Source organism: Synchiropus splendidus, chromosome 18 (assembly GCF_027744825.2).
Source record: "Synchiropus splendidus isolate RoL2022-P1 chromosome 18, RoL_Sspl_1.0, whole genome shotgun sequence".
Classification (NCBI taxonomy): domain Eukaryota; kingdom Metazoa; phylum Chordata; class Actinopteri; order Syngnathiformes; family Callionymidae; genus Synchiropus; species Synchiropus splendidus.
Window position 1 is genome coordinate 430,356 of NC_071351.1, and position 27,198 is coordinate 457,553.

Genomic DNA, 27,198 nt, shown 5'->3' on the forward strand with positions numbered 1-27,198 from the left:
CTGTCAATTGAAGGCGCGCGCCTCGGCTCTGTGCCGTTCCACGTGATGAGTCATCACACCACGAGGCAACACCTGTAGACCAAGGGTGTCAAACTGAGCCGCAAGAGGGTCGCAGCAGGTGCACTGCACCAATGACTCAAATGGACACAAGAGCAGGCAGGAGAGACTCTTCTGAATGAGCCCCGTACAGATGAACAGACACAGAGTCATGCTAGTCCTGGAGCCATTTTACTTCCTCAGCTGAAGATGCGGGACTGCATCTCCAGACCACTCGTCTTCCTGGGTGGTCAGCGTGTGTCAGGGGTTCACCTGCACAAAGACCACTGACAAGTTCAGCCGCCCATCACCAGGTGTCGTCACAGACTGATGACGAAGCGACAGCACCTGTGCATCATAGCCCCACCTAGTGGTCGAATTACACACCCGCTCCCATGAACTGTAAATGCCATGTTATATATCGATATATATATATATATACATAGATGGGGGTACCAAATTGACCTCCGTCCCACACTTCACACACAGCAACAGACAACAGCAACAAAATGAGAAGTGTCGTCTCCAGCGCCCGGCAACTCATCCATTCAGGTGACAACAGGTTCCCCGGGTTCGAGAGCGTCCAGGTGATGTTTCCACAAAAGACAGACCAGTGTCATCCCCACAAGGAGTGAGAAAAGGAGCAGAGACAGAGGAAGCCTTTTCCACACGGAGGCAGCTCTGCAGAGAAAGAGCTGCGTCAGAAACGGTGTCAGTGGTGGAGTTCCGGATCTGACTTACGGTGCCACGGGGACGTGGCGACCGGCCTGGTCTTTGTCGGCCTTCCTTTTAGTCAGAGTGGGTTTGTTCCTGTGTCTGTGCCGTAGAGCCTCGGCCGGAACACTGCAGCAGAGGAGAGGAAACGGAGTCAGTGTGAAGTGTTCACTGTCTCACTGAATACTGACACCTGCTGGACGCTCACAGTCCCTGCAGGCAACAGACTTTTAGCGTCCACTGTTCTTCCGCATCTTTAGACGATGTGAAAAACGTTTTTTATAAAAACAAAACATCCATTTTCTCAATGACATTATACCTTGAAATTCATTTGAATGGGAGTGGGGCAGGACAGGTCGAAAATCTGAGACCAAACACTGTACACTCTTCCCCGATGGCAGATCAAGATGGTGCCAGCCGGCAGGCCACTTTCCCTTGGAGCTGCCGCGGAGATCCACCAAGACATTGACAAGGAACCGTGAGGCGACATGGTTTCAGCAGTTGCTTCCTCTTGACACACAGACTCAACGCGGTCGCGGTGAGTGTCGGGGATTGATCTGCGAGCTCGGCACATCGGTGTTGCAGGACCCATGACTCAACCTGGCACGTCCTTGACCCTTGGATGGAGAACGTCGGACCAACCAAGAGCAGGCTCACCTTTTGTGGTGGATCTTTCTGGGAGTCACGACTTTCCCCGGATTGGGACAAGAGTCTGGAGGCCGAGCTGCTGCTTCAGCTGAACCTGTGAGCCTTTGATGGGGAACAGAGTTTCAGTTCACAGTTGGACTGACAGACGTGAGAAGACGTGCCGGAGCCGTGAACGTCAACCTCACGTGAGACGCCTGTCTGACCTGCTCTCCGTTGGACAGCTGTCGTCCTTGCAGCTGGAAACTGAGCCACACGTTGAGCCGTCAGTGGTGGGAGGCTTTTTAGGATTCTGCTTCACTTTCTCCTGAGGAGAAGAGGCCAGTGGGTCAGCTGGTGAGGGAGAGGTTCTGCTTTAACTGGAAGATCTTACCTGGATCTGATTGGGCAGCAACGAAACACTGACCCGTCGACGGCTGCAGTTCTGATCCATGACGAAACAATTCTCATGAAATCATGAAAATTCCCAACTCAAACAAGGAGAGTGGCTCACCGGCTTGAAATTCTCTTTCACTGTGTCACTGTCCAGCAGATCTGGAGGGAGACGGTCACGTCACTGAGGTCCAAAACATGCTATGAATGGCAGTAGCAGAGGGCGAGACCTGGAGAGTCCGAGTTTCGCGGGAGGTTTCTGCAAGAGCTCTGACGCTGGATTGTCTTCTGGGCCTCTTGCAGTTCCGTCTTGTGTCGGTGGTGGCTCCTTCTCAGGTTCTGGACATGGGCCACCATCAGCTCCACTGCCCGACTGACTCTCGCCTCCTGACACATTTCATCAGCTCATCACTTTGTCGTCGACTTGGAACGGTTGGGCGCTTCAACAGAAACATCGGCAGCACAGACAGCAAGACATCGGGCACTTCTACACTTGTCGCAGTCTCTCCTCACAGACGTCACTGCAGGCAGCGCCGCGTCTCTCCGGATGTGTCACGTGTGCATCAAAACCATTCACCACTGTGCTGACACCAGCACAAACATGTTCCAAACATGACACGTGACACGCATGGCTTCATCTTGTTGGACCAGGATCACCAGTTTCTCGAGGTGTTATCTCAAAATACCATGGCTGTGTTGTGTTGTGGAGGGGAGCAGAGCTCACCTGGTGAACAGCACCCAGCACCTCGGCCGTGCTCGAGATCCGTTCCACTGTACCCGCCAGAATGTCCAGAGAAAGTTCCAAGCGCTGCAGGATCTTGCTGCGCTTGCTGTCCAAACAAAGACCTTTGAGAGTCTGCAGGAAGAAAAGTCGACATGAGACAGTCGATCTCCCACGGATGCTGCAGCGTCCTCTGCACCTCCAGAGTCTCTCTGCCTCGGGACAGCTCCAGCTGGATGTTCTCCTCCGCCAGGTTGCGGGCGTGCTCTTCTGCCTGCAGCCGCTGCTTCAGAGTGTACTGGTCGCAGCGGAAGGCCATGGCGATCTGCGAGAAGGCGGCCTGGAAGAGCAACGTCCACACTGCAGAGAACAGCCAAAGCTTTGAAAGAGTTTGACGGCCAGCCATTGTTCTTGCCTCCAGATCGGCTTCTGACATCTCCGCGCTGTGAGAGACAGACTGCGGTTAGACAGTGAGGAGGGAGGTTGGACGGCAGAAGCACAGCACAGTCACCTGTTCAGGCCAACTCGCTCGATGATGGACAGCTCGTTCCAGCTCGTCGACATCGGCTCCAGCTTCTTTGGTTCTGCACAACACAATCGAACACACGTGGGCCAGTGTGACGGAGCCTTGTTTCAGTGGCGCGCTCACCTTCTTCGCTGTCATCGCTGGAGGCCCAGGATTGTCCGATCGCAGGGCCATTGGTCTCAGACATGGACGTCTTTTGTTGCCCTGCTATTTGAGCAACGGCTGCTGCTGGGACTGTCAATTTCTCTTGAGATACACACAGTGAAAAGCATCAAACACAGCCCCATAAATACATCCAGATCAAATGTCTGCGTGGGCATGGCTTGTTCCTTAGCAGGTAAACACGGCACAATGTAACAGTGAAACGCGCACATGCTTGGTCAGCGAGTCCCACACTGGAACAATTTCAGTTGTCTGTGTGGCTCTACTTGCATATGGTTGGAAGAAGTTCTTTTGCACTCACCTGAAGATCCAGGAGACCACGGCAAAATACTTCAGTCTACAAGTGTAATCCCATTAAGAGCTTGACTACAGCAGAGGATCATGGGTAGTCAGGGACAGTGCACTGACCCATCCACCAATGAGAGGGACGGCGACCATTTCACGTCATTCTATTCTACTCTGCGCTGGAGAGCAGGCTGGTGAGGAAGTGCAGCACAACATTGGATCTCAAATATTTGACCGTCCAATTGAACCATGGTGGCGGAGAAGGTCACGACCCAAAACCTGACAAGTCTGGAGAAGCATGATGGTGAGACCAAGAATGTATATGGTCATAACAAGAGGAAAAAAGGTGGCTGAGGTAGGGCAGAGTTGAGATGTATCAGCAGCAGTAACAATCAAAATGTGACTGGTTGATTCTTGCTCATCTGCACCACAGTTTGACTGCTCAGCCACATGAAGCAGGGACATGTTCAGCCCATTTCAACGAGAAGATGGCAGCAAGGCTCCCACACCAGAAGACGGCAGGAAGGTTCCAACTAAAGAATGTTTTTTCGGAAATTGGAGGCAGCGCTTGTACTGGCTTTAACGTGTGGACCAAGAAGATTTTCATTTTATTAAAACAAAACAAACAGAAAAAGGGCCGGCTGAGGCGGAAGGCGTTTTATTTCAACATCCAACTTAGTAGAGCCGCTGGGGTTTACCCATGGTGCTCTTGACGTACAGGGCACGAACGTTCTGCCAGTTCTTCTTCAGCAGAGAAACCAGGAAGTTGACGGCCAAGTGGATGTTGTACACCAGCTCATCCTCCGTCATCTTGACATGGCCCACAGCCACCGCCAGACACAGCACCTGGACAAAAGCAGCAGCAGCAGGGTGACTCAGACTGGATATGACAGACCACACATCTGAACAGACACAGCCTGACCAACCGACAGCAAATATCAGAACCTTCAACCAAAAACCCCTTTCAATCTGGTGGTGGAGGAAAGACGGTCTCGATGTGAGGGCCAGACACTTTCAGGCTGCCTTCTACTGAGAGGCTGTTTGACACAACAGTTGTGTGAACATTACACCAGATCAGACGTTGGCTCAATGTTGTAACTATAGTCCATATATACTCAGCATGTCACGTCTGAATATTTCATTTTATCTCTTAGTTTAATTGAATGCTATGATCAAGGGTCGAAGCAAAGAGTGGCTGTTTAGAAGAATCTAAAACAAGTTTTGTTTTCTGCATCACTCCATGTGTCCAGTCGATTTTGAATGAAAATAGTGAGAATCGACGATGTAAATACAGGGGCGTGAGTGAGCTGTGTCCAGACTGTTGGCCTGTACTGCATATGCACTGTGAAGCTCAACCAGATCTGCTGGGTTCTTGTATTTTAATACATTTGAAGTGGGTTGGGAACACATTTGCATCCAAACAAGTCAGTTTAGTGGAGTGAATCTGTGGGCAGCGTGTCCCAGTCTCCACTGAAGTGGAGGATTGTGTTGCCAAGTGGTTCAGGCTCCAGTCACACGGTACTCGCCTCTCACCGAATGATGCTTTTCCTACTATTGGGCACCGAAAGTTCGGCAGATCCCCAGGAAAGATAAAAACTAAAAAAAAATATATGCATCACACCGCGCCGTGTCCTTCACCCCTCATAGCTGCACGTTCACGTCCAAATAAACAGAGGATGCTGCTGGGAGGATGAGAGTTCAACTCCCGGGAAACCAAGTGTTTGATGGCCGACGTCAAAGAGACTTTTGTGCCAACAGACATGTACTGTGTGTTCAATACTTTCAGACAATATTCTCCACGCACAAAGCATCCAAACTCACCTTCTTCATCTGGAACTTGATTGTAGACTTGACCTCATCCACCTTTGTATTCAAGTTCTCATTGTGGGTCAGAAGGGAGGGGAACTTCCCAGCCTTGTTCAGACCCGGGCCCAGGATACGAGGGATCTGCTTGATCAGAGACTCTGAAGCCAGAAACGCGTCGTACTTTTTGGCTGAAAGACAAACAGAACCACATGTAAAACCCCAGCCATCCTGAAAGGTTCCCATGAGAGCGAGCGTGGAGAACCATACCCAGTTTCTTGACCAACTTCTTGTTCTTGTTAAGCTTTTTGAGCGCCTCGATGTCCATGTGGGGCAGATCTGCAGCTTTGGCCTCATCGCAGTGCTGTTGGTCTCCCAGAAGACAGACCGAGAACTTGGGTCTTGGGAGAGTCTTCAGCCTGAAGGACAAAAGTTGACATTAAAAACAGACACCATTCACCATCAACAAGTGCTTACACCAGCAGCCATGGCAGCAGCATTTACAAAATGTCTCCTGACAGTCACTTTTATCACTTCATTCCTGTCAGTGTTAGCACCTGGGTTGCTCACACCAGAACAGTGTGGATGGGAAGGTCAAGTTAGGGCTGCACTGATCAATTGGCGCTAGGCATGAGGGCGATATGACAAAAAGTTATCAGGATAAATGTTGTCATTTCACCAATGACGATAGTTATCCATGTTCCTTCTCCTCCATGTGTTGGACACTACAGTCTCACTGTTTGATGGTGGAACTCAGGAGTGGAGTTTGTCTCCAACACCACGGTTTGTTGACGTCTCAATAGAAGAGTGAAGTCTGCAGTGCAGAGATGAGCAACTCAATGTTTCAGGTCTCTGGTAGAAGCCGCTGGTGTCTGACAGGCTGCTCTGCCAGCTTTATTTAGGGCTTCAATGGAGCCGTCTGTCTGCTGTGTCTCATGTCTCTGAACACTTGAACTATGGAGCAGTCTGGACACAGTTCCTAGATGCTGAAACCATCAGGTGAAGAAATGATCATGGAGTCAGAGTCTATTCTCCAGATCATGATCCAAACGGTCAGTCCTTTGTCTTGTGTGGTGAAAAACCTTCTCACAATTCTCTCTCTCCTAAAATGCTTGTTTTCCATGGTCTTATTGAAGATGTCACTCAGACTTTGAATGAGAAAGGAGTCCAAGCGGAAGAAAACAAATGTCTTACCCACACCAGTATGCAGTCGGGAGTCCTGTTGGCCAACACTATGAGCAAGGGTCGGCCGAGGACTTTATTCAGCCGCTCAGAGCCTCCCCTCATGTTTTAAGACCCAGGGTGGGGGTCCGTCTGCTGTGGCTGGATGTGCCAAGTCAGACTACCCAGAGAACTTCTCCATGTCTACATGACCCGATTGGCCAACTTTTCAAATCGCTTGGCAGCGTCTCAAACGGGTCAGGGCAAACAGGAGAAGGTTGGGTGAGACAGTGAAAAGGTCGAACCTGACAGTGCCGGAGAAACGCTTGTCCTTCTGGGGGTCATAATTCTTCAAACTGATCTGCAGCTCCACAGTCTCAACAAACCTGCAAAAATTCAGAGATGAAAACTTGCGCACAGAACTTCCAAGGCCGAGTCAGGAGGCCTTACTTGCGTTGCTTGGCAACAGAGCCCTGCAGGACCTCCTTCACTGCCTCGTACAGCGTATCCCTGGAGACTTTACTGAAAAGCAAAACAGAAAACCATGAGATGGATCGTTCGCTCACCTGTCAGCACCTTCGAAAACATCAATAGTCATAGAAAGTCATGAAGGCTCCCTGTCACACTTGGCCATGTGTCGTAAAGCAGGCATAAACTGGCACAAATGGTGCTGGAGGAAGACGCTAAAATGGTTTACTGAACATTGTCTTCACACTCCAATTGTTCACTGCAAGAATTGGTTTGGATCCGTCCTGCTTTTCTAAAAAACTTCTCCCAGAAATGAAACAATACAATCCCTGAATGTTTGCTGCCACACGTTTCCAGACCTCAGCAAGAACACCGCAGCGGCTTGAACTGCACAACTTCAGGGAGCATAGCGTGGAAGGGACTCCACGCAGACCACACAATCCAAGCAAAATATGAACAAATACTAAGGCCATCACACGCCACGCAACTAATGTGCACATTTGGCGACGGATTCTCAACTCTGGCTGGTGAGGCTGGAGCAGATGACACCGGATTCTGTCCGCGACTGTCGTGTCGGGAGGCTCCGGCACCCGCCGCCACGCACGCTACACACGGCCCGAGCGCACCGCCCACACCACTAGCAGGTTCTACGTGAACAGTGTTGAGACGCATCCAGAGGGAAGTGAGATTATTTGACAGACTATACCGCTATAGGAAGATTTCTCGGCTCACCTCATTTTCTCCCGTCCAGCGCTCGCCTCGCTACGCAGAAAAAGGAAATTCCGGAGGAAGTGACGTCATTATTAGAGCGGGGCTCTTCTTCGCCTGACACGGCCTCAGCTGGAGAACATTATCGCCATCTGCCGGTGTTGGTAAATCAACGCTTCGTTTTCAACACACGCAACTGAACGGGCAGAACGTTGTGATGACGTGAACATGGAAAAAGCAGGTATAATTGCTTCACTCAATCAGGAAAATACCGCTTTTAGGAGTGCAAGTGATATTAAAGCATAACATTTACTAGCATATCCATCGGTTTCTTTGTATTCATATAACATAAAAAAAAACAAATGAACAACTCTCGCTTGGGTGATGGACACTGTCCGTGATAAACAATATGTCAAACTTGATTCTGATTTACAATGAAAATGACCATCGGGGATCACAGTGAGGTTCTTTGTGAATCACATGAAGACGGACTGAGACTTAAAAAAAAAAAGAGTTGAGTTTGGATTTATTGATTTTTCAACTGAAACGTCAAAAACGGAATGACATTTGACTCACAAATTGAAGCGATCACATGAATCCAGAAAGAAAACACACAATACAGTACAAACATGGAGACTCACAAGTCAGCAGCCTCTGGCTGTGGGGTCCCCTGGCTCTTCTCGCACGGCTGACAATAAATGACAACATCAGACATCAATATACAGCACTGCTTGACTTTGTCGACCAGGAGCCACCATTGACGGCTTGTCTGCCAATGTTTCTATACTTCTTGGCAGCAGCAACACAGCTGCCTTCCAGCTTCAGTTTCAGACCACGTGACCGTCCAGATATATCCATACACTTCAGATCCTTTTCAGAGCTGCTTGGAGAGACTTTTTCAGGAATGTCTCATTCAGCATCAGGACGCTTGACAGCGAGTGCTTGTGAGCCACCGTCACCTTGAATAAACAAAGCAAACGGAAAACTTCAACGTCATGGCTTCATAGAGCTTCATGAACAAGTGGACGCCCCGAGCTAAAAGCCTGGGTGGACCAAACATGTGATGGCATTACTGGATAAAGAAGAGGAAATCCCAACATTACTGCGGACAGAATGACAGGTGAGGTAGAAAGAGACCAACTCTAATGAAATATACACCAACAAAATGATGCGCATCCTGGCCAAATGGCAGATTTGACATTAGCAGGAAGAGCACCATAGACATCAACCTCATATCACCGCCATCCTCCAAGTCCCTGAACACATCACTCACAAGTCACATGATAGAGTCAGGAGTGGCATGGAGGAGCCAGTGACTGACATGACGAGCATGTATGACACGTTAAAGCAGACATGTGGCCACTTACATGACAGCTGTACTGGGTCAGCATGGTTAACAGGATCTTGGCAAATGTGGAGGAGTTTGAGAAGCGAAGACCTTGTGCACTCAGTTGATCCACCAGTTGACCAAACACTTGCGGATTCACATCCAACTGGAAGACAAACACCAGAGGTCATTTTTGTTCCGGGTTCAGTTCATTCTCAACATTGATCTGGTACCGGTCCAGAGGTTTTAATCACAAATACCAATAGTGGCGGTAGTTTAAAAAAAACCCCAAAGATTGTAGTATTATTTATGTATTATTATTTTTAGTCTTAACTTGTCCGTCGACTTAACTTTCCACTGACTTATACACATTATAGAGCAGGGTCCAAACTGGTGCCGGTGTAGTGCAGGTTTTGGTGCCAACCCATCAAGCAAAGCGACAGGGAAACATGCTCAACATCTCCACACCCCTGCTCAGATGCAGGGTGTGAGTGGTCTGTGACTTACTTTAGAGTTGAGCACACAGTGGAGGACGGACAGACTGGACTCAGTCCACGTAAGTTTCAGCGTAAACCTGAGAGAAGAAGCCAATAGTTCAACAACAGTCGTTTGCCATGAGTGGTCCAAGGCTGGTTCTGGTCTCACTGGAGCAGCAGCAGCTTGTACTGGCTGTTGAAGCAACGCAGCGAAAGTTGGTTCAGCAGCTCAGCCTGATGGCTCCCTGAAAAGACAGAAAACTCAGAAGAACTGCAGCAAGTGAGGACGCCCTGTCCAGCCACTCGTGCGAGAGAGCCATGGTGCACGAGCACCAGAATGTGGCTCTGACACAATGACAGCAGGAGAGTGTTCATGACTTTAAGGAGACAGGAATCCTGGATATGGTCAGGTGTGACCAGGGAGGACGATGGACAGAGGTGACAGTGCTGTGCAGGTGCTTTTAGCTCGGAGGGCGTCTGCAAATCATTCAATTCAATTCATCCTCTGGACTGGCACTTATCTGTTATTATGTTATTATTATTTATCTATCTATTTATTTTTGGACATCTCGTTTGTTTTTGGAAACTGGAGGCCTCAGACCGAAATTTCGTTGCCATCATATAGAAATATGTTTTGTGCAATGACAATAAAGAAAGTCTAAGTCTAAGTCTAAAACATGGGAAGATGGACGCCCGAGTCACGACTGTAGCTTGGCCGCCAGATGCTGCCATATACCAGCGTAATCACGCTACGGTCGTGACTCGGGCGGATGTTTCGCAGACGCCCTCCAGCTAACAGCCTGGTGGCAAATGCCACAAAACAAAGAAAGTGGCGTCAACAGCCAGCAATGAAACTGAAATTCAAGTAAGATTCATTGCCAAACAAATGTCTTCATGGCAGAACAGACCCATGTGTGCCTCCTCAAGAACTGGTCCAAAAACTGCATGAAACACTGCTGCAGCGTAGCGGAGACAGAGAGACATCATTGCGGTCAGCAGCGTCCTGGAAGCTGGTTCTGTAAGAGTCAGCACCTGCACACAGCTTGAGATCAAGAGAGGAACCGCGGTGGGGGTCACTGGCCAAACCTACCCGCTGCAGCACGAGACTCCTGATGAGCGTCACTGCAGAGCTGTAGCTGAGCTCCAAACTCTGAAGGCCATCACACAGTTTGAGCAGAGTTCGGTCCGTTACCTCAGACAGGTTCAACATGAGGCACATAGCCTCAATCTGAGCAGGTGGGATGGAAACACAGTCTTGCACCACGGACCAGAGAGAAGACAGAAACGTGCACAGACGACTGGTGACGCATGTCTAACCTGCTTCGGGGAAAAGTCGTTCACAACCTTGAAAACCTCCACGCAGTTCTGATCCCACTGTGGACAGAACACATGCTCACTGCAGGGTAAAAGACTTTCAGAGGTCAAGGACAAATACAGGGACACAGCACAGAGCGCCCAGAAGCAACTGAGGATGCAGTGACGGCCCCTGTTCTTCGGCAGACTCTGAAACTTATTCTCGACAGAACAATGATCAGAAGGAACGTCCAGACTCGTGCTGTCGTTTTGACCACTAAAACAAGGCGTGAGGGCTCGTGAGTCATTTTGACACCACGTGTCCTCCTCTATTGCATCGATTTGACAGCGCCTGACCACTGCCGAGCAACTGAAGGTTCCACAGAACGGTTATGGAAGAGAAGAGTAGTCAGACCGCTGTGGGTGGCACACTCAGGACAGGGAGGCGATGGTTCTCACCTCCATCTCAGTGTCCAGCACCTCCTGGATTTGAAGAAATTGCGCCTGAAAAGGGTGAAAAAAAACAAACAAAAAAGCATTGAAAACAATGACTCACTGAGCTCTGACTCCGTTTACCTTCATGTGTGCTGGAAAAGGGTCACTGAAAGTGTCCGGATCATGAGGATGGGGTTTCGACCTCCTGAGACCGTCCCGACCACTGCTTTCTTCAGGCGCATCAAGCCGGATCACTCTCCTCCGTTTACTCTGCTGACCCTCATCGGATTCCTCCTCCTGACAGGCCAGGCTCACGCTTCTCTTCCTGTGGGACGGCGCCAGCTGAAGTCCAGAGGCCGGCTCTGCAACTAAGATCTTGGTCCAGGCGCCTGACTGGGTGGAACCCTGCAGCTGTTTTGACAGCTGCTCTACTCTCGAACTACACGCGGGGGAGAGCCCAGGTTGCTCACAGCCTGTGCCCAAGCGTCTCCTGAGCTGAGCAGCCAGTGTGGTCACCCAGGGGTCCGGACCGGGCTCCTGGCCGATGCACTGCAGCGTCTGCAGAGCGACGTGTCGCGGGGTCGCAGAAGAGAGCAGGCAGAGCAAAGACAGTAGGTTGTGTTTGAAGCAGGGGGGGAGCCACCAAACCATCGGTCCGCTGGGAGAAGACAAGGTCACAGGACGAGTCCAGCAGCCAAGAAGCCTCTCCGGTTAGGTGCTACTTACACCGTGGGAGCTCCTGCTCCAGCGTCCGGCCACTGGAGGCTCGTTTGGCACACCGTTTCCAGCAGGTCCCGCAGCGGGCAGCGGTCGGGCCGGGTCCGCTTGAGTCGCTTGAAACAACACAGCGCTCCGTTCACTCCACGCAGGAGCTCCCGGACGAGAAGCCGCGACTGTCCCTCAAAACGGTCCAAAACAACCGCCATTGTCGCGTTGCTTCTTCTTCTTCTTCGCTTCTCAGCGAGCGCCACCTAGTGCCCTGGAGTGTGACCCGCTCCATCAACAAACCGAGTTGTCAGTCAGACAGTGTGAAGAATGTTTATTTTCTTTGAGAACTACAATTTGTTTTAAAAGAAATAAAAACCTCAGTTTCTTCTGAAACCCCCCCACCCCACCCCGGAAGACAACACCCACAGGACCCCCTTCTACACATCAGCCCAAAATACTGTACCGTTTTTTTTTTATGCTAAAAAGTCTTTAAAAAGGCGAAAAACAAAAAGGTCCACCAGAAGAGCATCGGCCACAAACGACCGAGACCCGAGGCAGTGTCAAGCAAAGTCCTCCGAGTCAAAGGAGGAGAGGTCCAGGTCCTCGTCGGTGACGAACAGAGACATCATGACAAAATTGATCAAATCGATGCCGTCGAAGAAGTCTTCGTCCTCGTCGTCAGAGGAGAACTGTGGAGGGAGACGGATGCAGAGTCAGCGTCCCAAAGGTGACGGCGAGCCAGCCCGTACCTGCAGCGTCCGGTGGGGCAGCCTCTTGTCATGGCGGTAGAGACACTCCGTCTTGAAGGGGCAGCATCTGTAGCGCGCATAGTAACTGCAGCTTTTCCGACTGGCAACACAAGAGCAATGGTGGGTTGTTGTTGTGTTTAGACAAGAGCCGGTTTTGATATGGAGCTCACACATACCTGAACTTCTTCTTGAAGCTGACGATCAAACTCTCTTTGGCCGCTCCTTCCACCCAGTACTTGTTGGGCACATAGAAGGGAGACCTGACCCGGCACTGAGGACAGGTTCTGGTGGCGCCACAACAGAAAGGTCACTTCTCCACCAAGGCTTCAGACATCAATGCTTCGTACTTGACAACATCTGTGCCCAGGTCTTTGGTTTTCCTCCAGGTCATGATGCATTGGAGACAGAAGGAGTGAGTGCAGTTGGGCAGTATTCCAAACATCTGGTGTCGAGGATCCAACTTCTCAGAGACCGTTTCCATGCAGATTCCACAGGTCAGGTCTCGACTCTGGAGGACAGCGTCTTGGCTGATGCTCTGTGTGTGAGCTGCAGCAGCAGCACCCTCCACTCTGGAGGAGACCTTCAAAAAACAAGAAAGGCTTCATATTTCACCCCCCCAGTTTCTCTCCATTCCAACAACAGCAGGAGGGTCTATGGACTTGAACCCCTGACCTTCTGTAGCAGCAAGTACTAGCCATTTTTCTTACGAGGGAATCTATTTTTTTTTGTTCCATTTCGTTAAAAAAAAAGAATCTAAGGTTTGAGGACAAATGTTGCAGCAGAACAGAGCCAATGTCCTGTCATTTCACTGAGCTACTTTGTGAGGGTTCTACCAACTCAGTCGCTACAGATCAAACAGAAGTCCACACCACTCTGGCGTTGCTGGTGCCTTCGGAGCTGGATTCCAGCAACAGGCGCGATGAAGAGTCTGGATCTGCAGCGGAGAAACTCAGATGAGACCACCAGCCGACAACCTCACAAGGCTCGCGAGCCACTGACAAGGTTCCCTCTGGGGGTGGGCCGCCTCGGCCTCTGAAGGGGAGGCTGAACTTCTCCCTGGACTGCCTGCTGCTCCCGGACCACACGTGACCACATGCCGATACCTCGGAGGGAGAAAGCTGCAACTCAGCACGTGATGTCAGCGGTCTGAGGGGAAGTGACTCACCTGCAGCTCTCCCCAAACCAGCATCCGCCTTTCTGAAAGTAGCGACAGACCTGGGTGGCCGGCAACCGTGGCCGTTCATGGCGATAGTTACAGCTGTCACCAAATCTGCAGGAGCCATTCATAAAATGTCTGAAAGACAAGTGGAGGGTTTCAGGAGTTCCAGGCAGCTGTTTGTTAGAGGAAAAAAAGGAGAAAAACTAGGGATGAGAGTGAACAACTTGGGGCGACGGCATGTCTTTGACAAGGCCCAGTGCCCTGGCGACGCCTGTCGCAAGAGGTCGAAAGGGCTCTCGCTCTGTGGCAGGCCATGTTTGGAAGTGGTCAGCCAACGTCTGTCGGTTTGCTCAGCTTCTAAAACAAATGGCTAACCTGAACTCTTGACTCAAGTCAAGAAGAGAAAATAAAACCCCAATTGCTACTTTGCACTTTTAACCCTGAAAAAGCCTCGAGGGCGTCACTCTGCTCTGATCTTTGTTGTCTGCCTCCATGTTTTAGATTCGCCTCGGTGTCTGTGTCATTGGCTGCTGAGACACTTTCCCCACTGTGGGAAGAATAAAGTGCATTTACCCTTCAAAAAAAACCCAACAAACTCGGATGATCTCCAAAACCGTGCACGAACTCAAACCCACATGGAAGACGGCTATTGTTTTGGAACGAAAAGCGCCGTTTGAGTGCATCTGAAAGAGTGGCTCGAAGTGACAAAGGTTGCGGTCCTCGTGTCAGCAGGGCTTCACAGGACACAGCGCGTCTCGTGCCGCTGCCGCACAGCGCGGGGTCACGAACCGTCCGAGGAGACGCGGAGCCCGCCGAGTCCCGCCGCGCTCACCTACACACAGGCGCCTGATCCGCGTCCATTCTGCCAGTCCCGGGAGGTCTCCTCCGCCTTCCACCCACCTGCTCCTCTAAATACTTTCAGCCGCATCCGGACGCTAATTAACGCGCGTCCCTCACGTGACCAAGAGTCTGGACCGGATCCGTGAAGATGTCGTTGTGTGCGGAAAGAAGGGGACAGTGAGGCCTTGACTCTTGATAGAAATGCAGTCATTGTTAACAGGAAGGGTCTCAAGGTTCATCGGCATGAAATGTTCGGGCTGCTGTTTGAAAAAGCCTTGGGCCACTGCACAAAGAGAAGCCCCCACCATCACACAAATCAACAGCGTTCCAATGTAAGGTCAACCTGAGGGACGGCCACTCCACCACCCTCCGCCTCTCAGTGCTGGGGACAAAAAGCAACAATGGAACACATGGCACTCTCCGGTCAGAGTGGGATTCTCCAGAGACAGGCCAAATACGTTCACTTGATTTCAACGCTACAGACGAGACCATTTGCACCTTCCTCCCCGAGCAAAAACATCACTTTCACTTGTTATTCTAATCTATTCCCTAAAAAGACAAGAAATCAAAGCAGGGTTTTTGAAGGAGGACGCACCTTCTGAAGTCACATGACACTGAATGACCTTTCAGTTACCAGTTTAGCTCTGTTGTCAAGCAGCAGCTTCCAGTCAGGACGCTGTGTTTCAACATCTTCTCAGAAGAACTGTCATCTTTCTTTGGAGGTTTTCTGGACAGGTCCAGCTGGAAGAGGACACGGAAGAGCCAGGAAGATGTACAGAGACCACGACCCCACAGCAGTTTGGAAGTCCCGACAAGTGGCGTGAGAAGTCATGTGACTTCAGCAGAAGCCATTTCCACCCGAGTCCCACTTTTTTGAAGACACCTCTCGAGAAGACCGTTGGCAGCTACAGAAATCCCCCTCGACACTGAGCACAAGTCGTCTGTGATTTGTGAAACAAGAAAACAATATGAATATTAAATTAAAGCTCATGTAAACCTTGTGATCAAAATGTCGACCATGACTTAAATTATCACTATCGGTGTGAACGAAGGCCAAAATGGCTTCTGTTCCTCTTCTCTAGCTGAGTCTGTTGTCTCTGCGCAGTCAAAGCACAGAACGCTGATCTGAGGTCAGTTCTGAACAAACACAATGGTAACACATCTCCGTGAGAAAATGGTCGCGATTGTCTCCCAAACCCAAGCTTGGCGCCGCTGCGTTGCACGGATCGACAAACACTCTCGTAACAGTGAGCAGGGACCCCCCCCGGCGCTAGTACATGTCCTTGTAAATCTCCTGCAGAAGTGGGTGTAGTGACGTCTCAGATTCTGTTTTCTTGATCTTCTGGACCAGCTGAGCGTTTTCTGTGACCAGCTGACGGAGATCGGCCATCTTCTGCAGCAACTTGGGGAAGAGGTAGACAGAGTCTGAGTGGTTTGCTTGGAGATGGAGGTCCAGAGCTTGCAGGATGCTGTCCTGACGCTGCTCCACCTGCTTCACATTCATTAACCCGGGACGATCTGGAGGCAGAGCACAAAAGGTCAGCCAGACCTCCGGCCGCGACAGGAGAGCTCCGTGTCCCAATACCTCCACACAAAATAATGGCAGCCACAAAGAGGGCCAGGTCACTGTCGTCCAGCTCCAGCGCGTTGAACTTGACGGCAAACTCGAACTTGGGCTCCATGATCTCACTGAAGGGCTTTCTTAAGCTGCGAAGGAACTCTCTGGTCACAAATCCCTTGCCGTTGGCCACCAGAAGACCGTCTTTGTTCATGAGAGACGGCAACATGGCAAAGATGGCTTCATGGACACCATACTTCAGCAAGGTCACCTGCGGAAGACCCACCTCTGTCACCGACGAGGGGAGCCGTGGCCATGGGGGGACGGGGGGAGGGGGGCTGCAGCATACCTGGTCGTTGAGGAAAAGGTCCACAAACCCTGGAATGCTCTTGGCAAACTCCGTCAGCTCTCTCACCGTCTCAACCGTTGTGCACTGGCAGCGGTAGAAAACATGGACTCCGATCTCTTTGGTGAGGGGCGCTCCAGGTACGAGCTGGCTCCAGACCAGGCCACTCTCCGCCTTCCACAAGGTGTCCACGTCATAGATGACAAACGGCTGGACGAACACAGGTGGGGCAGAGCGTTGACCAACATGGAAAAGCTTTGACAGTCAGCTGCCACTGACGTCCATCTAACAATTGCATTATTTTTACATCGAGGCAGCGCCAGGGACGAGCGCAGCAGGAAACTCTGGGAGAGAGCAAAGTACATGAGGGGAACCTGAAATAACGCAGGCGTTACAAGCGTCCCCCTCCCCAGCCAGGGACCAGCTTTGAACAGTACCCTGACTTTGCACCATTCAGCAGTCAAACATGACACAGCGCCACAGCGACCTGGCCGGGCTCTCGGAGTGGGAACGTACCGAAGTGCTGTTGGTTTTGCCCGAAAGAATGCTGCGAGCTCTTCTCTTGGTCATGCTGAGGTTCTTCAAATACGCCGCGTTGACCTGCTTCGCCAAGGTCTTGAGGTCAGAACCCCCAGGTTTGCCAAGGGTTCGTTCCTCTGCCAGCAGTCCAGCCACCAGCTTCTTCCTCTCAGCCTCCGGCATCCGTCCGTATCGTATTGCTAAGAGGACACAGAGATGGGACAAAGCTGCAGATCCATTGTGTGCTCGGCTCACGCCACTGGATGATTTCTTCTATTTAGACAGTCACGTTAGACTTTATTGACACACTTCCATTTTCTGGGCATGGGTGACTCCCTCCAGTTGTGAGCTCACCAACAGGAGACGGTCATGTCACGGGACTCCGAGTCCAATATCCGTCCCACAACATGTTGTTGAGGGGGTTATGTAGCTGTAAAGCTAAACAAAGCTGGTACAATTTAGGACAGATCTGTGACGTCCTTGTCGAGTGACAGTCGTGAGGTCATCGACCCCTCCTCACCATCCCGCACACGTGCACGGCCCATACTGTCCCCACCATTGGCTCTTTCTGGGTGACCGCGCAGCAGAGTGTTGGGAAATAACCTTACGATCCTCCACCTTGTCAGGCGCCTGACTGGGTCAAAATATATATTTTTAACAAACACAAATACACAAGCATGGAGTGAAGATTGCACAACACTGACGAACATCAGAGAGGACATGCAAACAGTCGCCTCCTCCATCCTTTCTGTCTTGGGAATCCTCATGAGAAAGAGTGATGCGAGACAGAGAGCACAGTGTGCACATACACACACCCATCTGCACGCGGTCCACTTTCATCAGACAGGCAGGCAGATCTGGAGACAGTGCCAGAGACCAGGTCCACAACTCCTCACAGCTACAGAAGACCTCTATTACCGTCATTTCCAGACCATAGAGTGCACATCACACGAGAAGCCGGAGGTTCCGCGGTGCTGTCTGCGCTGTGGACAGGTCAGTGGTGCACCGGCTTAAAAACACGGGGTCCTGCTTCCAGAGTGAGGAAATAGCAGAAACAAGCTGCGTAATACGGAGCGTCTGGGTCGCTCCACGCTGCTCTCACAATAGACGAGGTGCAGCTCTCCAGCCGGGATCAAGTCCGCGGCCACAACCCGACCCGCCTGTGCTCACGTTGGACTTCTGAGCCAAACGCACTTGGTCTGGAGACAGAGTCTCACTTCTCTGATTCACATGGAAGCCCTCAAAATGCCCTGTTTTCACCTGCGTGCCGAAAGTTCCGACACCACTGCGGGTCTCAGAGGCTGATCCACTCTGAGGACGAAGCTGTGGACACGCGGGTGAAAACAGCACATTCTGAGGGCTTTAAGGGTCAATGAAAAGCCTGTGTAAAAATCCACATATGAACTGTGCTGTTGTACAAGCCGCAGGGCTCAGACGGCGAGAGAAACGCAGCGGCTTGTCGTCCGGAGATGACGGTATCATATAACGGAAACATATTGCCCTTTACAAACGTCTCAGCAAACATTTACGTTGACAAAACCTACTGCACTTCTCATAGACTAAGACCACACCAAATGAAATGACACAATTTGGGACTGAAACTGAACCGACTCTGCTCCACACACACTCTCTGCTCCTGTAAAAGTGCACATTGGATCCTCCAAACAAATGAAACGACACCCACGGGTCCATCCGGACATCAAGAAAACCACTGATAAAACAGTCATAAAATCAGACGATACTGCACGTCCTCCGACAATGACTAATGTGACGCGGGGACCACAGTGAATTGGATCAGAGAAATCGGAATGAAGCAGGACTTTGTTCTCATAGCAGCGCTGAATGTGCAAATGAATGGACAACAAGTTAGACTCACCGTCATGAGACATTCCCAAAGACAGGCACTTTTGGAAGCGACAATACTGGCACTTATTGCGATTCTTCTTCTGGATCTTGCACGAACGCTCACAGCGCTCATAGTCCAGTTTCATGCGTACAGTACGTCTGAAGAAGCCCTGAAACCCAAAAGCAGGACGCCATCAACGCTGCAGCGCACTGACCTGTCCGCCATGACTTTACCTTACAGCCCTCGCACGCGTGGACGCCGTAGTGGAAGCCAGAGGCGTTGTCTCCACAGATCTTACACTCCACACTGATCCCCGATGCGCTGCTGTCTTCCCGGCCCCCGAGGCAGAGTTGCTCCGACAGGGAGGACGATGATGTGTTGGACAGGTCTGAGGAAGCAGAAGTGTTGTGACACGCCTTCCCTTCTCTTGTGCAGTACAGAGCTGGACGCTCACCTGTGCAGCTGGTGGAAACTTGACTCTTCTGACAGCTCTTTGCTTGGTCCTGACTGTCCTGCTCGCGTCTCTTCTTGGGACATCTCAGAATTCTCGAGGCTGGAGTTTCCTCTTTCTCCTCACAGTCGTCACTTTCTCGGGACTTAGGGTCCTGCAGGTCCGTCAGCTCCGACACACTGGTGCCGCCCCCGCTGTCTGATCCCTGTGACTCCACATCACTGGGGCTCCATCTGGCGTCAGCACAGGCCTGAGGGGGGCTGGCCTTGCAGTAGCCGTTCACTCCACCTTGCTGCTCGGAGGCACCGCGCTGGAACCCATCCATGGTCCCGGCCTGGGTGAGCGACTCACTTGCTGTCACGTGGCCATCATGTTTCCACCGGATCAAAAGGTTGCATGCTGCACGACAACCCGAGAGGGGACAGGTTCACTCAACATCCATCTGTGTGTGGCACGAGTTCCAAGTGCTGAGAAGAGAACGGCTTTTTATGACACCACAAGCTACTGAACAAACCATTCCAACTACAAATACTGGGCTCGTGGTCGGCACAGTGAAGGTGGGATGATGCTCGGCGTGTTCATACGACCCTGCCGGCATGCTGCTGCCCCTCCCAGCCCATTCCTTTTCCAATTCGTCTAAAACAACACAACAAACGTGGTAGCATTTCTACAACCGCACTGTCATATTACACTATCATTCCCTTGGACTGACTTTGACATGAGCATGGAAGCTTTCCACTGTTTCAACCAAGGGGTGAAGCGACGCCTCCTTCCAGCCAACACGAGCCGACGGCACCTCACTGCGGTCAAGTGAGCTGCCATCCAGCCAGACGTGGGGCAGAGTCAGGCCACGCCATTCCCCTGCAGTCCACCTCTAATGCTGGATCTGGTCTGAAGAGGTCACCGGTGCTTGCTCAGGGGACTGTGGCAAAACTCCAATGGACCATGTGATGACATCAAAGTCATCCAACACTGAGGCCTTGACCTGTCAAAGTCCGGCTCCCACACTGATGACATGTGAGTACGTCAACCAGCGACTGCAAAGACAAACACAGCGCCAGGAAACGCAGGGCCATGATTCGCCTGGAGCCCCTCGCCTGGAGCCCAGCGCCTGGAGCCCAGCGCCTGGAGCCCAGCGCCTGGCCGGGGTCAGCGCCTGGAGCCCAGTCCCTGGAGCCCAGTCCCTGGCCGGGGTCAGCGGCACGCACTGTGCGCGCAGTGACGAGCGGCGGCCGGCAGGGGGCGGTGGACTTCGTGGAACTGAGCCCCCCCGCGGTGGACGAACCCGTCGACGTGAGAACCAGAGGACCCGACGTGCTCGGTGTAAAGCGTGTTCCCCTCGTCTGAGAGTGTTGAATGTCACGCTCGCGCGGCGCAAAGCCCTCCAGATGAAGCGCACACTCTTCCCACAAACCCGCCCCTCTGGTTCTGGGAGCTGATCTGAACCACGTACAGAGTCCTGACCAACACCCGAGCCTCGTCAGGCGCCACGAGAGCGGAGTTTGGCTGCTGACCTGCCGCGGCGCGGCTAGCACCCTCGGCTAGTTAGCTGCTCACCTTGAGTGGAGCGGACTGAGCCACATTCCCGAGTCCCAAGACACCGACGAGTCAGCCAGCCTCTTCTCACTCGCTGGCTGCGGCCGCCTGTGCGCGGATCAGGTCCAGAGCGCGGGCCACGACCCCGGTCCCAGATCGAGCCGCTGTTGACAAGTTGTGTGAAGTCCACCGCAGGAGTTCTGGTGAGCGGGGGAAGCCCGAGTCTGAAGTTCCGGGTGGAGCTCGAGCTCCGTCTGCCAGACTCGCCCCCGAGGCCGCGAAGGACAGACGAGGCGGCGGCGGCGGCGGCTCCACTCGTCGCGCAGTCCGAGATCAACGCTGTTTACTCTTCGTCCACGACCGACAACAACATCGCAGCTAGCTTCCCACAGACTCCCCTCCCCTCCCCGCCGACGTCACACGTCACGTGTCAGGACGCAGTCGGCCCGGCAGATTCAACAGGGAGCCTGGCCCGACAGGAACGCGGGTGAGGACAGAGGTTCACGGAAACATCCGGGACCGACTGGGGTCTGACCCACTGGTCACGCAGCACGGGTGGTCCCGCTGAATCTCTGGGGCATGAACCTCCACTGGCTTCACCAGAGACGGAAGACACAACCGCCACCGAGAAGTCACGGAAAACACACTCGAAATACAAGCAGAGAGGGCACAGATGACTGTGAGATCTTTTTAATAACGCCTGAACCATGGGCTGCAGCGCAGCACATTATTATGGGATGTCCACGTCCCCGTTTGCCGGTCCAGAGTGTGGCTTCTCTTCTCTGGAGTCAATGTTCTCTTTGCTCTCGTCGTCGCGCTCCTCAGAGTCGGATCTCCGTCTGAGGCGCAGACCCGGGTCTCGCTGGGTCGGGATCTGGAAGGATGAGAAGCTGCTTCCCACGGACGGCCGTTTCTCTGGAAGCAGAGTGGTGTCAAGCATCTCAGTGGCAAACGTTTGAGCCAGGTCAGCTCACCTCCGGGTCCAATGGGTCGCATTAGACGGTTCATTTGAACGTTCCAGTGCTTGACGTTGGTGCTGGCCTGGCGGAGCTTCCTCTGAGCCGCCTGGAAAACAAACATACTGCTGAGCCTTTGGAATCTCAGCCGGCTCTTGTTGTGGTCCCGTACCACGACGTCCTGGTCCACTTTGTGGCGGTTGGCCCGCACCTCCTCCAGCTCTCTCTGTGCCTCCTCCAGAGCCTGGGACTTGGCCTCCATTTCCTGTTTCAGCTCCTGCTTCTCCCGCTGAGTCTTCAGGATGTACTCTTCCTGCTCCTCCTGCAGGCCCATGAGGGCCTTCATCTTCTCCTCCTCCTCTGCCAGCAGCCTGAGCGGGTCCAAGTAAAGTGACAGTGAGTGTTTGAGCTGAGGAAAGAGCGTCCATCTTACCCGGCCTGAGCGTAGCGAAAGGCCTCCTCGTCCAGCCTGGCTTTGATCTCCTGTTGCAGTGCCTCCTCCAAACGCCTCTGCATCTCCTCCAACTCGTGGATTCTCTTTCTCTGCTTCTCTGCTTCCTCCTCCTTCAGAGCAATCTCTGCCTGCATGCTGACCCGCGCCTGGGGCAGCAGGAGCACCATGAAGTCGCTCACCTCGTCCTGGCTGCGGCAACTCACCTGCTCTGCCTCACGCAGCTGCACCTCCAGAGCTTGCTGGAGATGTTCGTGCTGCTCCCGCCTTCGCTGCTCGTCCTGCTCCAGGAGAGCCTGGGCCTGCTTCTGCGCCTCCTTCAGCAGCTCCAGCTCGGCCAGCTTATGTTCGCGCTCCTCCTGCAGAGCCCGGAGCCTCAGTAGCTCCTCCTCCTTGGCTTGCCTCCTCTTCTCACGCTGCTCTCGCTGTTCACGGCGCTTCAGCTTCAGATCTTTGTGGAGCGATGACTTCCCTTCAACCTGGAGCCTGATGGCTGTTTGAATGGCTGAGATGGAGGAGAAGAGGAGTCGAGAGAGGAGCAGACTGAAAATAAGGTAAGACGATGATTCGCCCACCGACAGGCTTCACGATTGGTTTAGCCACCATGAGGTTCTGCCTCCCTCCTGAGAATTGGTGTGATTGGCTCTCAGCGCAGGTGAAGCTCCACCACCATTACTCAAAGTTTTGCTCATGAATCTTCTTTCTCTCACCTTCCTCCGTCTCCCCCTGTCCTCTGCTTCCTCCCCTCTCAAACCTCCAGACCTCATGTCCTCCTTCACCACCTCCATCCATCTCCTCTGTGGCCTTCCTCTCCACCTTCTGCCTGGCACTTCCAACATCTCAACATCTTCATCTACCAATGCACTGGCTCTCTCTCTCTCCTCTGTCCATGTCCAAACCATCTCCATCCAGCCTCTCTGACTTGGTCTCCTGAACACCTGAGCACATGTGCTGCTGTGCCTCTGATCCTATCATCATCCCAGAGAGAAGCTCAGCATCTTCACCTCTCTAGCTGATCTTCCACTGGCTCCCTGCTCTCACCATTGATCACAATGTCATCTGCAAACATCACGGTCCAAGGGGCTTCTCGTCTAAGCTCATCTGTCAACTGTCCATCACCGTGGCAAACAAGAAGGGGCTCAGAGCTGAGCCTTGGCGCCGATCCACCTCCACCTTGAGCTCCTCAGTTCCACCTGCAGAACACCTCACCGCCGTCTCACACCTGACACACATGTGCTGCACCACTCCGACACACGTCTCTGCCACTCCAGACGCCCTCGTACAACACCACAATACCTCTCTTGGCACTCTGTCGCACCCTTTCTCCAGGTCGGGAGCTCCTTCTGACCTTCTCTGTACTTCTCCATGAACATCCTCAAAGCAATGAAAATGACATTTTTAAATAGTGCAGTCAAAATGACAATCGTGGTTTGGTCCATGTGTCCACAGCACATATGTCACCTCTGCTGCCTGCTGATGCACCAGCGTCAATGTATTGTCATTCACCAGTCCACTGAACAGTGGACCTGCTGAGCCGACATGCTGCTGTGTGCCCACCTGTCGTCCACTCCTGCCTCTGCTTGGTGTCAGACGCGCTCATCTCATACGTCTTGGATAAGGTCTTCAGGCAGAACATGCACCTCTTCCCGTCACGATCTGGCAGCACCTTCACGACGAGAAACACCGCAATGAGACACACGCAACCTTTGTGGAGAAGCGACTCCGCCGGTCCACCGCGTGGCTCCTCAGCGAGTCACAGCACAAACAGTGAAGCAGAGTGGCTGATGTTTGAGCAGGAAGTTGTGACGACACAGGTTTCAAAGAGGAACAACGTGTTTGTGTGCCACTTTAACCACAGAGTGATTCAGCTGCAGGTCGTGGCACAAACTGAAGGGGATCCAGATCTCACCTCCACACAACAGTTCCCATCCAGACCGATGTTCCCCTGACAGTCCCGGCGGTCCTCACTGGTGTAGTAGGAAAAGTTGCTCGGCCTCAGAGTGAACCAGCGTTCCTTCCAGTTTCTCCTCAGCTGACCTTTTTTCCACATGTAGCCCTGTGACGCAGACGCGAGTTACATGCTGCTCAGGCACCAGAGCGCCAGCCGCCTTCACCTCTTTGAGGACATCACCCACGACTTCTCTGTAGACTTCCTCCACTGCCATGCTGATGATGCTTTTGTCCACGCCTCTGAAGATCTTCCCGGAGTTCATCATGTCCAGGAAAGCCCAGACCGTGATGCCGCTCTGCTGCACACAATCCTGGCTCAAGAAGTCCTCCACCTCTCCACAGTTGAACTCCACGCTCATGGCAGTGCAGATCTTCTTCAGGAGGTAGACCACCTCCGGGAAGCACAAGAAAAGCTGTGTGATGTGATCGAGTGGTGTTTCCAACAGGTTGACAACCAAACCAAACCAACGAAAGCAGCTTGAATTTTCAGACTAAGATCTTGATCTCAGCAGCAGCGGTGAAGGCAGCTCGACACAGGAAACCGACATGAGCGGCTGCAGGAAAAGGAAATCTCAAGACTTTTCCGTCTCGATGAAAAACAGCCCCAGCGTCTACGAAAGCCTCCCGCGTTAAAACCAGGAATCGAGTGTGCGGCCTCTCCAATGTGGCCCCGGGCTCCTGAGCCCTCACCTCATCAGGGACCATGACCAGGGGGTACTTGTCCTCAGACAAGAAGTTGAAAAGGCACCAGAGTCGGAAGGCATCTCTCTCGGGAAGGATGCTGCTGCTGCTCCTGTCTGGCAGGTAGTTCTTCTTTGCCGTCAGGGTCCAGCAGAGCTCGTCCACACTCTCCTTGTTGAAAGAACCTTCCACCACCTGCGGAGACACGGGAAACTGTAGGGCCTCAACAAGGTCCACGAGAGCGTCCATCTGACCTTGTCCAGGATGTATTTGTTGAGATAAGGCATGTAGCCCTGACTGGACACCGGGCCGTCGTCGTCGTCTCTGAAATGTTCCTCTAAAGCCACTGGGTCATGAGGGATGTTCAGCACCGTGCACAGGTTGTGGGACAGCACCTGGGGAGCACGACGCAGAGCTACACCTCGCTGTTTCTCAAGTGTGTCCCCTGATACACTTGACCCATTCAACCGTCACATGAACATTCACGCAGAGAATATCGAGTGCTGTTCACGATTTAGATCGATGCAACACGTTCCATGGACGGGATGCCGACACAGCTCTTCTGAGAAATGAACCTTCTGATTTCTAGATTTCTTTCTCCTCCAGTCACGTTAGTGCGTGGCGCTCCAGAAGCTCCGACTCCAGTCGAGGACAGAGACCAAGCGTCATCTCAGAACAGAGAGGAGGCCACTGAACGGCTAGCGGGGGAATGGGACGGGGGCCACAGACGCTTCACTTGTACAGTTATTTCTGGCAGAACTCTGCCATACTTTGATAGATTCTCACGTCACTTTTACGGCTTTCTGCCCTCTTGAGAAAAGAAAAGAAAGCCCATCTCGTGAATGCCGTTTCACAGCTGTGGAAGGTTTGAGTGCCCCGGTGCAGGAGCGTCCAGGCCGGTGGATGGGACCCTGCTGTGGGCCTCACTCTGCTCCACTTCATTCATCCTCCTCTGCCCACCGCCAGCTCGACCTTGAGCCATGTTTTTTAAGCTCTCATTTGAAAGCACTTCGTGGAGATCCAGAAAAGTGGTGACTCCATGACCGCGCTCGCCCTCTAAACGCCACTCTGTCGGACTCTCCGTCTCGCACCGGCTTCACCGCTGCCTCCGTCACCTGCCGCTGAGGAGGATAATCCTGGTCACGGGGCAGTCCGGTGCCACAGGAGGCGGACTGACGCCTGGCCCGCTGACGTCGGCCTGAGGAGATCAACGCTCGCTCCGACAGAGAGAGAGAGAGAGAGAGAGAGAGAGAGAGAGAGAGAGAGCGAGCGGGAGCAACAATGTCTGCGCATTGTCCTGACGGTGACTATGTCATGAGGATCCCTGCAGTGTCAGCCGGAGACCAGCCTTCAGCACGTGTCAGGACCGAGGGCCCCGCTCAACTCTCTCACACACACACGCGCGTTTGTATCTGTACTTTGTGAGGACCTCCCTTCCAAAACAAGTGGTTCACCTGAACCACGACTCCGAAACCCAGTTACAATCACCCTCAAACTGAGCTTTTAATGTGTTTAAAAAAGTCCCCAGTGTTTCCCAGAATGTGTGGCAAATAATAAGGTGTAGACACGCGCGCGCGCGCACAGGCATCCAGAGCTTCGAGCAAAAGAACGGTTACTACGTGCAGCATCAGATGAGGCGGTGGAGGTGCAGGAGAGTTGAGAAGTCTCAGAGCGACAGCGGAACCGCGCGCGGCAGGAAGTGCAGCGCTGAACACCGCGGCTCTCCGACAGACAGCCTGGCGCGCGCCTCCACTCACCTTCAGCTGTGACTTGGACACCTTCCCGCTCTTCTCCAGGTCCAGGGCGGTGAATCCGTACCAGATGGACTTGAGCAGTTCGGAGCGCAGGTCCATGTCTGCACGTCAGTTTCCTGCTGCGCTCCCTCTTCCTCCTCTCTGCTGCTGACGCTGGCTGTCACTCACTCACTCACTCACTCACTCTGTCACCGCTGCCGGGTCGCAGCGACCCCTGCTGGCCAGTCAGCCAACCTGCCAGAGCCTCGTGTTGGGCTGGCGGGGGAGCAGGGCTGTGCGTTCTGAGGTCAACCAGACCGCTCTGGTCTGAAGAGTCTTGCAAAAGCAATGTGTTGATGATATGTGCGCGCAGGAAGGAGGGTCATCTGTGGACCTCCACGGGACGTGACGGTGCCGCCTGTCACACTTTCTGACGGTCATTTCTCAGGTGCACACACGCTGTCGATGTGTTCAGACGCTCTGCTCTATTGCCGACCTCGTGTATATGACAATGTTTTTCTTTCCTTGAGCAACATACAATATGATCTTATCTCTTCACCCCTCTTTTGTCTTGAGTTTGAGT

General features: G+C 52.6%; 6 protein-coding genes across 14 annotated transcripts; all 6 read right to left on the minus strand.

Moving 5' to 3' along the window:
- Positions 1-241: 241 nt before the first annotated feature.
- Positions 242-3,529, minus strand: si:ch211-163l21.11 (inositol 1,4,5-triphosphate receptor associated 2). Of its 2 annotated transcripts, XM_053850427.1 has the most exons (13): positions 3,478-3,529; positions 3,138-3,260; positions 3,000-3,072; positions 2,904-2,931; positions 2,688-2,828; positions 2,492-2,623; positions 1,998-2,154; positions 1,889-1,929; positions 1,769-1,819; positions 1,602-1,702; positions 1,408-1,500; positions 778-879; positions 244-717 (listed from the first exon to the last, which is right to left on the minus strand). In XM_053850427.1, the coding sequence occupies exons 2-13, from the start codon at positions 3,199-3,201 to the stop codon at positions 585-587; spliced, it is 1,116 nt and encodes a 371-aa protein (XP_053706402.1). In that variant the 5' UTR covers positions 3,202-3,260; positions 3,478-3,529; the 3' UTR covers positions 244-584. The 2 variants fall into 2 exon arrangements, with proteins under 2 accessions (XP_053706401.1, XP_053706402.1); XM_053850426.1 differs by having other exon boundaries at positions 242-717; positions 2,688-2,931.
- Positions 3,530-4,103: 574 nt separating this feature from the next.
- Positions 4,104-7,713, minus strand: rpl10a (ribosomal protein L10a). The gene is made up of 6 exons (XM_053850061.1): positions 7,626-7,713; positions 6,876-6,947; positions 6,731-6,811; positions 5,535-5,683; positions 5,283-5,455; positions 4,104-4,307 (listed from the first exon to the last, which is right to left on the minus strand). The coding sequence occupies exons 1-6, from the start codon at positions 7,628-7,630 to the stop codon at positions 4,137-4,139; spliced, it is 651 nt and encodes a 216-aa protein (XP_053706036.1). The 5' UTR covers positions 7,631-7,713; the 3' UTR covers positions 4,104-4,136.
- Positions 7,688-12,075, minus strand: fance (FA complementation group E). Of its 4 annotated transcripts, XR_008412997.1 has the most exons (11): positions 11,859-12,075; positions 11,274-11,790; positions 11,157-11,201; positions 10,722-10,778; positions 10,495-10,632; positions 10,313-10,436; positions 9,574-9,649; positions 9,436-9,502; positions 8,969-9,094; positions 8,243-8,560; positions 7,688-7,753 (listed from the first exon to the last, which is right to left on the minus strand). XR_008412997.1 is itself a non-coding variant. In XM_053850059.1 (10 exons), exons 1-10 carry the CDS (start codon positions 12,056-12,058, stop codon positions 8,465-8,467), a joined length of 1,446 nt encoding a protein of 481 aa, XP_053706034.1. In that variant the 5' UTR covers positions 12,059-12,075; the 3' UTR covers positions 8,036-8,464. The 4 variants fall into 4 exon arrangements, 2 of the variants coding, with proteins under 2 accessions (XP_053706035.1, XP_053706034.1); XM_053850059.1 differs by lacking the exon at positions 7,688-7,753 and having other exon boundaries at positions 8,036-8,560; XM_053850060.1 differs by lacking the exons at positions 7,688-7,753; positions 11,157-11,201 and having other exon boundaries at positions 8,032-8,560.
- A 201-nt stretch (positions 12,076-12,276) lies between these two features.
- mkrn4 (makorin, ring finger protein, 4) lies at positions 12,277-15,625 on the minus strand. Its single transcript, XM_053850477.1, has 7 exons — positions 13,755-15,625; positions 13,589-13,692; positions 13,459-13,523; positions 12,937-13,169; positions 12,766-12,873; positions 12,590-12,689; positions 12,277-12,529 (listed from the first exon to the last, which is right to left on the minus strand). Exons 1-7 carry the CDS (start codon positions 13,874-13,876, stop codon positions 12,401-12,403), a joined length of 861 nt encoding a protein of 286 aa, XP_053706452.1. The 5' UTR covers positions 13,877-15,625; the 3' UTR covers positions 12,277-12,400.
- A 76-nt stretch (positions 15,626-15,701) lies between these two features.
- ppardb (peroxisome proliferator-activated receptor delta b) lies at positions 15,702-21,237 on the minus strand. 3 transcript variants are annotated; one of them, XM_053850476.1, is made up of 8 exons: positions 20,866-21,237; positions 19,312-19,775; positions 19,091-19,245; positions 18,888-19,026; positions 17,009-17,211; positions 16,496-16,702; positions 16,174-16,417; positions 15,704-16,106 (listed from the first exon to the last, which is right to left on the minus strand). In XM_053850476.1, the coding sequence occupies exons 2-8, from the start codon at positions 19,631-19,633 to the stop codon at positions 15,859-15,861; spliced, it is 1,518 nt and encodes a 505-aa protein (XP_053706451.1). In that variant the 5' UTR covers positions 19,634-19,775; positions 20,866-21,237; the 3' UTR covers positions 15,704-15,858. The 3 variants fall into 3 exon arrangements, with proteins under 3 accessions (XP_053706449.1, XP_053706451.1, XP_053706450.1); XM_053850474.1 differs by having other exon boundaries at positions 15,702-16,106; positions 19,091-19,775; XM_053850475.1 differs by having other exon boundaries at positions 15,757-16,417.
- Positions 21,238-21,499: 262 nt separating this feature from the next.
- On the minus strand, positions 21,500-26,810 carry LOC128750161 (differentially expressed in FDCP 6 homolog). Of its 3 annotated transcripts, XM_053850461.1 has the most exons (11): positions 26,640-26,808; positions 25,137-25,277; positions 24,892-25,077; positions 24,366-24,593; positions 24,161-24,307; positions 23,809-23,917; positions 22,458-22,756; positions 22,234-22,400; positions 21,973-22,171; positions 21,819-21,909; positions 21,501-21,759 (listed from the first exon to the last, which is right to left on the minus strand). In XM_053850461.1, exons 1-11 carry the CDS (start codon positions 26,733-26,735, stop codon positions 21,575-21,577), a joined length of 1,848 nt encoding a protein of 615 aa, XP_053706436.1. In that variant the 5' UTR covers positions 26,736-26,808; the 3' UTR covers positions 21,501-21,574. The 3 variants fall into 3 exon arrangements, with proteins under 3 accessions (XP_053706437.1, XP_053706436.1, XP_053706438.1); XM_053850462.1 differs by lacking the exon at positions 25,137-25,277 and having other exon boundaries at positions 21,500-21,759; positions 26,640-26,810; XM_053850463.1 differs by lacking the exons at positions 24,892-25,077; positions 25,137-25,277 and having other exon boundaries at positions 26,640-26,809.
- Between the last annotated feature and the right edge of the window lie 388 nt (positions 26,811-27,198).

Coding starts and splice junctions, on each gene's coding strand:
- si:ch211-163l21.11 (XM_053850426.1), bottom strand. CDS start 3,201: ATGTCTGAGACCAATGGCCCTGCGATCGGACAATCCTGGGCCTCCAGC. Junction 3,073..3,137: donor CAGCGATGACAGCGAAGAAG/GTGAGCGCGCCA, acceptor TGTGTTGTGCAG/AACCAAAGAAGCTGGAGCCG. Junction 1,820..1,888: donor TGAAAGAGAATTTCAAGCCG/GTGAGCCACTCT, acceptor GTCATGGATCAG/AACTGCAGCCGTCGACGGGT.
- rpl10a (XM_053850061.1), bottom strand. Junction 6,812..6,875: donor TCTGTTGCCAAGCAACGCAA/GTAAGGCCTCCT, acceptor GAATTTTTGCAG/GTTTGTTGAGACTGTGGAGC. Junction 5,684..6,730: donor CGTTTCTCCGGCACTGTCAG/GTTCGACCTTTT, acceptor TTTGTCCTTCAG/GCTGAAGACTCTCCCAAGAC.
- fance (XM_053850059.1), bottom strand. CDS start 12,058: ATGGCGGTTGTTTTGGACCGTTTTGAGGGACAGTCGCGGCTTCTCGTC. Junction 10,779..11,156: donor TGCTGGACACTGAGATGGAG/GTGAGAACCATC, acceptor TTCTGTCCACAG/TGGGATCAGAACTGCGTGGA. Junction 9,503..9,573: donor TACAAGCTGCTGCTGCTCCA/GTGAGACCAGAA, acceptor TTCTTCTCTCAG/GTTTACGCTGAAACTTACGT.
- mkrn4 (XM_053850477.1), bottom strand. CDS start 13,876: ATGAATGGCTCCTGCAGATTTGGTGACAGCTGTAACTATCGCCATGAA. Junction 13,170..13,458: donor GCACCAGCAACGCCAGAGTG/GTGTGGACTTCT, acceptor TGTTTTTTGAAG/GTCTCCTCCAGAGTGGAGGG. Junction 12,690..12,765: donor AGCTTCAAGAAGAAGTTCAG/GTATGTGTGAGC, acceptor TTGTGTTGCCAG/TCGGAAAAGCTGCAGTTACT.
- ppardb (XM_053850474.1), bottom strand. CDS start 19,633: ATGGATGGGTTCCAGCGCGGTGCCTCCGAGCAGCAAGGTGGAGTGAAC. Junction 17,212..18,887: donor TTTGGGAATGTCTCATGACG/GTGAGTCTAACT, acceptor GTGTCCTCTTAG/CAATACGATACGGACGGATG. Junction 16,107..16,173: donor TGCCATTATTTTGTGTGGAG/GTATTGGGACAC, acceptor CTCTGCCTCCAG/ATCGTCCCGGGTTAATGAAT.
- LOC128750161 (XM_053850461.1), bottom strand. CDS start 26,735: ATGGACCTGCGCTCCGAACTGCTCAAGTCCATCTGGTACGGATTCACC. Junction 24,594..24,891: donor TGGTCATGGTCCCTGATGAG/GTGAGGGCTCAG, acceptor TGCTTCCCGGAG/GTGGTCTACCTCCTGAAGAA. Junction 24,308..24,365: donor TGGGTGATGTCCTCAAAGAG/GTGAAGGCGGCT, acceptor TCTGCGTCACAG/GGCTACATGTGGAAAAAAGG.